Source organism: Pituophis catenifer, unplaced genomic scaffold (genome assembly GCF_029215685.1).
Source record: "Pituophis catenifer annectens isolate HBS135680 unplaced genomic scaffold, rPitCat1.0.hap2 SCAF_3, whole genome shotgun sequence".
Taxonomy (NCBI): Eukaryota; Metazoa; Chordata; class Lepidosauria; order Squamata; family Colubridae; genus Pituophis; species Pituophis catenifer.
The window spans coordinates 70,577,667-70,585,281 of NW_027256883.1; the positions used below are offsets into that span (position 1 = coordinate 70,577,667).

Genomic DNA, 7,615 nt, shown 5'->3' on the forward strand with positions numbered 1-7,615 from the left:
GAGACCTATACTAGGGATTGTGGAGCAATATTGGTCAAAGCTCTGTTGAATCCTGAAAACTAATCATAGTTATTGTTGTTTTCTCAACTTCTTTAAAGTAAGGCAAAAGTACTTTGTACTGTGAATGAGTGTGAATGAGTTTTAATGTTTTTAATGTTTTTAATTCTTAAATGTTTTTTTAATGATTTTAAATGCATTGTGAGCCACCCTGAATCTTCGGAGAGGGGCGGCATACAAATTGAATAAATAAATAAATAAATACTTCTTTAAAGTGAGTTTTCAGGAACCACAATCTTCCTGGGAAATATTTCTTCCAGTTGGTGCTATAAAATCTGCTGAAAACCATTTCAAATTCAACAGGAAAGGCCCATCCCCAGGAAGGGGCAGTGCTTGTGGTGTGATGGCCCAACAACAGTGTTATCACTATGTCGATAGAAGCTTTTGATCCTGGAAATAATTGTGCAGCCGTGCCAGCCCAAAGCTTCTGAGCATGTTGGCATTCCCCAAAGATTTTGGAAACACAATGAGTTAGCCGGACAGTTAAGGGAGGAAACTCCCTTATTCTCCTTTGGCACGAAGCAAAGTCGGACGGACGTTAACGTCTGCACGCGGTTCAAACGAAACAAGTTCGAATCGGCCAGCTTGACGAAGACCACGGGGTCCCCAAACTTGGCAGCTTTAAGACTTGTGGACTTCAGCTCCCAGAATTCTCCAGCCAGCGTAGGTGTATAGCGTAGTTGGCTGGCTGGAGCATTCTGGGAGTTGAAGTCCACAACTCTTAAAGCTGCCAAGTTTGAACACCTCTACAAGATCCTCGGCCCTCGCCCTCCCCCACACGCGCGCCAAAGCCAATGTGGGGAGAAAACGCCTCCGATTGGCCAATCTCACTTATCCCGCCCCCTTCTTCCAAGGCAGCCCCGCCTACCAACAGCGAGAGAGAGGGGGGAGGGGATATTCCGGAAGGCGGGACTTTAGGTGTGTCGTCATCCTCCAGTCACCGCGGTATTTTGCGGAGAGTTTTAAGACGACTTTTTCCGAGCTTCTTTCCTCGCCGCCGAAAATGGCGGCCGCAGTAGGTCCCGGTCTGGGCGTGGAGGAGCTGAGCTTGCTGGAGAAGTCTCTGGGCTTGAAGAAGGGCAACAAATACAGCAGTCACGGCGAGCGGAAGGTGATGGTCCTGGGGAAGAAGAGCGGGAGGCGGGGGACCGGAGCCGGCAAAGGGTGGCGTGTGGGCGGCTGCCCCCCCCAGACCACGTTGCTGACATTTAAAGGATGCTTAGCCAAAGTCTTAGGAGCTCCGAGGCGCGATTCCTTCGATAGTGAACGGAACCGGGTATCGGTAATCTTCTCGCCAGCAGCCACGTTCGTTCATCAATCTTCAAGCTTTTTGCACGACGTGTAAAATGCAAAGGGTGCAGCTTGCATTTTCGGTATATTCTCAACGGGTCCATATGGGAAGATTTTAAATTGCACCAGAGGACTCTTGTCCAAGAATCGGGGTTTTGCCCGTGATAAAAAGCTTCTCTTTTTCTGCGGTTTATATATATATCACGGCAAAACCCGATGCGTGGACAAGAGCCCTCTGGTGCAACTCAAAACGCAGGTTTAATCATCGAAGCCTCTGAAATGCTTGCAATGGTTAAGTTACCGTAAAACATAAATGCTTTTAAAGCAAAGCATAGCTAGCAATGGTTAAGTTACCGTAAAACATAAATGCTCTTTTGCTTTTAAAGCAAAGCTATGCTTTTAAAGCAAAAGAGCATTTATGTTTTACGGTAACTTAACCATTGCTAGCATTTCAGAGGTTTTGATGGCTAAATCTGCATCCCACCTGCAACATGCCAGATTGCAGATTGAGAACCACTCGGATATTAACGTTGCCTGTGCGATGCATTTCAAAAAGGTGCTGCACCAAGTGTGTTCAAGACCCTGCTTTAAAAGCAGCCTTCCTAAGGCTCTGCATTGTTTTTGAGAGCTGTTCCCGACAGCCTTGACAATCACAGTAGAAGTACTGCCCTTTCAGATCCTTTCTGTGGCCCTAATATTTTCTTAGCATTTTAGAAAAATTATGTGGTGTTCTCTCAGGTATGCTGGTTTATGTTTTTTCTAGTGGAACATTTCAAACTTGCAGATAGTGTGAGATGGTATCAATGGGACAACCTGCTAAAAACAATGAACACAAAAAGCCACAGGTTACAGATAGTCCTTGATTTACAACCACGATTGAGACCAGAATTTTATGTTGCCAAGGGAGAAATTTGTTGAGTTTTGCCCCATTTTGCGACTTTTCTTGCTACGTTTGTTAAGTGAATCACTGCAGTTGTTAAATTAGTAACAGGGTTGTCAAGTGAAATTGGCTTCCCCATTGACTTTGTTGATTAGAAGATTGCAAAAGATAATCACAGAACCCCAGGACACTGCAACTGTCCTAAATATGAACCAGTTCTCAAGCATTCGAATATAAATTGCATGACCATGGGGATGCTGCAATGGTCATAAGTGTGAAAAATAGTCATATGCCATTTTTTACAATGCCGTTGTAACTTTGAATGGTCACTAAATGAACTGTTGTAAGTCAAGGACTACCTGTACTTTAAAAAATAAATCATTCAGTTCAGCAGCAGAGAAGAAAAAGAACAGTCTTGCTTGGAAAGGTGGCCACCTGCTCAAATTCTCGTGTGTGGAGGAGGGGATGCCATCCATCTTCTACCTGACTGTTCATTTACCTTTATGTAATTTCTGGAAAGCAGGGCTAGTACTTAAATACAGAACTTAAATAGAAACCTCAACTTGTGAGAACCAACAAGACATACTGGTTAAGGTGCTGGACTATGAGCAGAAAAGATTCAGGTTCTAGTCCTTCCATAGGCATAAACACCAGCTGGGAAACCTGGGATAGTCATTTCTTCCTAGCTCCTATCAATGCTAAGCTTTGTAACAAAAAACTAAACTCTTTGGAATGCATTTGCTATAAGAATTAGGTGATGACAGTGTAGAATAAGCAGACCCTGCAACTAAGTGGGACAAATGCTAAGAACAAAAACTCTAAAAACGTAACTTGTTATTTGCTACTGTGTTTTCCCGAAAATAAGACCCTGTCTTATATTTTTTGGAACCCTGAAATAAGCGCTTGGCCCTATTGCCATGCGCTCAAAAGCCTGATTGGGCTTATTATCAGGGGATGTCTTATTTTGAGGGAAACAGGGTAAATGGATGCCTATACAGTAAATTGAATCTATTCTTGTTGAAACCAATCAAAGAATTGCGATTGACTTGGTAGGAATCAAAATTGAAAGTTAAAATTCCTTGGTGGGGCAACTTGGATTTAATATATTGAGAAGGAAGGCTGCCATCCTAGCTTTGTGAGTAATTTGAATTCTGTCATTTTTTTTTTTAATAGTATTAGATCTTTAAAAAATAACAATTTTAATAAAATGAAATTTGCTAAACTGTGTTTCTGGTAGAATTTTAAATCTTGTTTCATTAAATCATTTTGAATTCTTTTTAGACTCCTGTGCTTCAGGAAAATAATGGCTCTAGTCTGACAGGCCTCACCAGTATAGCTATTCATTTAGTCAAACAAGCAAAGAAGGAACAGCTGCTTGGAATCACAGCCGAAGAAAAAGCAGTAGTACAACAGTGGTTAGAATACAGAGTGGCACAAATAGATAAACAGTCCACTAAAGAAGAAATCAGAACAAATCTGAAGGTAAGACTAATTAACACCATTTATTTTGGAATATTATTGCACTAGTTTCAGAAGGTGCGATGGCTCAGGGGTTAAAGATGCTGAACTTTCAGCTGGGAAGTGGCAGCCTGGATTTGAGACCTGAGCTCCTGTTACTTGCTCCCGTTACTTGTCCCAGCTCCTGCTCACCTAGCAGTTCATAAACATGCAAACGTGAGTAGATAAATAAGTACCATTTCAGTGGGCAGGTAACACCATGCACTTCAGTGTATAGTCATGCTGGCCACATGACCACATACAATACTGGTTCCCTCAACTAAGAAAAAGAGATGAGCACCGTCCCCTAGAGTCAGACACAACTGGAAACTTTTACCTTTATTATTGAATTATTATTAGCAGCCATTATTGACTCAGAAATATGATTTTGGCTTTTTTCCCTGATGCTTTGCATAAAGTTTGTTTTTTACCACCATTAGGATTTATAAGAAGTAAACAGTCTGAGTTTTCGGACTCATGCTGGAGCCCATCTCCAGGGAATTTCTCTCTTAACTGTGTGTTCTTTGGGCTATTCTGTGCATGGTATTCATATGGTGCCTGTGGTGTGTGGTTTCCTTAGGCTTTGCAGCACAGAAATGGGCATTTTGTTTCCCCTAATAGCTTCCTGCACAGCATTGAAGACTTCTTACTGCATAGCCTGTGCAGGAAGCTATCGGTATTAGGGGAAACAAAATGCCCATTTTTGCCTCTCAACTACTCACCTGCCAAGTCACTTTCTCATGTGTAAACTTTGGTACTGTCCCACCTTGAATAAATAGGCTTGGAAGACACATACTGAACCCCTCTGGTGGGTTGCCTGCAAAAATTTTATTTTTGACAGGAAGAGATCTATAAATTGATAATGTTTGGTTTCTTCTGCTGCTTCTAGGACCTTAATTTATACCTTGAAGATAAAGTTTACATTACAGGAAACAATTTTACTTTAGCTGATATTTTATTATACTATGGACTGCACCAGATCATAGTGAGTACAAACTTATTACAACAGAAAAATATATATCTTTGAAATCTCTTTTCCATATGTACGGTACTTTAATTTGAAAATCCTTAATGCAGGTAGTCCTAGCTTAACTGGGATAATTGGGATCGGCAACTCTGTCGCTAAATGACACAGTTGTAAAGTGCAATGTCATGTGACCAGATGGACACACAAGATCAGTTTCAATGCATGCAGCATTCCTCAAGTCATGTGATCACCATTTGCAACCTGCTGACTTACCAATTGACTGCTTGTCAGAAGTCAGCAGCAAAGGTCACAAATGGTGATCATGTGGTCCCAGGACACTGCAACTGTTATAAGTGTAAACTGATTGCAAATCACAAATTGCAATCTTGTGATGCAATGGCTGCAACTCTGAGGAACAGTTGTAAGTCCCCCTCGTTCATCACTGTTGTAACTTCAAACAGTTGCTGAATGGTAATTCAATGAGGACTACCTATAAAATTGTCATACCTAGTACAGCATAGGAAAATTGTGACATTCCTGACTATTTTTTCATAATACAAATGAATTTTTATGTTTCAAACATTTAGCTTAGGACAGGAAAAAAAGGCTAAAAACAAGGCATTGGAAGCAGATAAACCTTGGTAAAGGTTTTATTAAGCTTTGAAAATGCTACTGCTTTTATAGTCTGCAGTGATAACAGAAGATGACTAAAACATAGCACAGATCACTGAGTTTGGATCTATTGCAGGAATTTAAGGTAGGAGAAAAATCTTGAGTTTCTTTAGCAAAAAAAAAACAGGAACAAGCAAAGCACCGAGTCCTGATTTTATGAATATTGTATGGGAAGAGAAATGGATCGTGATAAAATGGCATGTAATTTTCTTATTTAGGAAGAAATATTTTTGTACTTGAAAAGAAATTTATTATATGAAAATGTTTACAAATAGCTTTTTCTTCCATTCTTTAGGCTGACCTTACAGTTCAGGAAAAGGAGAAATACATTAACGTATCTCGTTGGTTCAATCATATTCAGCACTATCCGGGTATCCGGCAGCATCTGTCTAGCATAGTTTTCATGAAAAACAGGCTCTACAATACACATTAAGCACTAAGTTAGGAATTCCAGAGAAATGAATATAATGTTTGAAACCTTTAATGTGCAAGCATGGATTTTTGTCATTTCCATATGTGAAGCTGAACAGTTGGTGCCTAAAGTAATAAAATTGCATCAAGTAGCTATTTAGAAATATAGTCACAATTAAAACAAGTTTGGTTTATTTCTACCAAACAAAATGTGAATCAAACTTCTTCAATTAGAACATTATAACATACAGATCCATAGCTTAATTTATATGGTATGAAAGACAAAAACCTTAACTGCTGTGATGTCACCTATGTTATTGCCTCAATTGTATTATGCATAGTTGTATTTTTCTTTTATGGATGATCACATTTGTTTTGTAAATATTATGAAAAATTTATTGTGCCAAGTATTTTGAAAGAGAACAGTGAAATATATGGGAAGCAAATCCTATTTAGTGTATAAATTATGTTAAATCTCATACTTAGATTATGTCTTACTTCCTCTGTAGAAAATTCAAGTTGTTACAAAATTGCAAAAAAAATCCCCAGAAGAGTATTTATTGAAAAGAGGATTTAAAAACATTGTTTTATTTAAAAAAATAAAATAAAACGCTCAACCTTTCCAAAGTTGTATTTTTAATTCTTGAGGCGATACTAATTTTATTATTTCACATGAATAAAATTGTTTCTCCAGTAGCATGGTAGTGGGGATTTTTTTAAGCTATCACTATACACATATTTCTTCAGTTTCAAGCTTTCATGTAGAAAAAAAGACAAAATATTTTCTTTAGCCAAAATAGTTTTGCATTCTCAGCCAATTCCATTAATTTCACTATCCATTCCACCATTGTGGAGATCTCTGCATCTTTGCCTCTAAGCGCTAATAGTCCACCACTTGATCAGCATCTGAAGACTGTATGTTGTATCCCCACCACCAATTTATCCTTTTACTTTCATCTGCTTGGGAACTGATAATACAGGTAGAAAAAACCTGCAACATGCTGTTTTATATCTTCAGAATTGATATTTCTAGGTGTTAGTGGAAAAAGCATCTCTGTAGCCTGTTACTGCTCTGCACCTTTTCCTACTGTTATAAGATTTACATTTTGAGAAAATATTTTGGTTATCTTGCTTTCGTGATTCACTTTTAAGATACATTATCTCAGATAATTTACTCTTGACTGCTTTGCTTCTTCACAAATACATAGACGTTGTAAAACGGAAACTATATTGTACAGGCACTGAAAATGAATGATGGTGCTCATCTAATATCCTGTATAACTGCTGCATTCAAATTCACGGAAGAGCTTGGTGTTATTTTCTCAAGTATCTGCCTCTGGGAAGTAACACTCTGCCATATGGTGTGATTAGACTGTACACATTCTACTCAATATTAGAATAAAACACATCTCTGCAAATAAACAGCTAGTTGTCATTCTTGCTGATCTTAGCTTTTTTAGTGAGCCTTCCTGACCATTATCAGGACAGCAAGATGATGCTGCAGAAGGATGAACGCAGTTTAAATTTGTTTCCTTCATGTTTATTTTTAATATGCATAACCATACATTAGTTTGAATATAATGTGGTCCATAAATAGACTAGTGTCATACATGAGAGACCATACAGCAAGAAAACATTTTTTCAAGTATGATTTAAGTGTGTAAAGGTATAGGTTCCCCTGGCACATATGTGCTAGTCGTTCCCGACTCTAGGGAACGATGTTCATCTCCGTTTCAAAGATGAAGAGCCAGCGCTGTCCGAAGACTTCTCTCTGGTCATGTGGCCGGCATGACTAAACGCCAAAGCTCATGGAACGCTTTTACCTTCCCACCAAAGGTGGT

At 39.1% G+C, this 7,615-nt stretch overlaps 1 protein-coding gene across 1 annotated transcript; it reads left to right on the forward strand.

The window, feature by feature from the left end:
* Positions 1-1,008: 1,008 nt before the first annotated feature.
* EEF1E1 (eukaryotic translation elongation factor 1 epsilon 1) lies at positions 1,009-6,396 on the forward strand. Its single transcript, XM_070942517.1, has 4 exons — positions 1,009-1,168; positions 3,509-3,709; positions 4,614-4,709; positions 5,659-6,396. Exons 1-4 carry the CDS (start codon positions 1,061-1,063, stop codon positions 5,794-5,796), a joined length of 543 nt encoding a protein of 180 aa, XP_070798618.1. The 5' UTR covers positions 1,009-1,060; the 3' UTR covers positions 5,797-6,396.
* Positions 6,397-7,615: the final 1,219 nt, after the last annotated feature.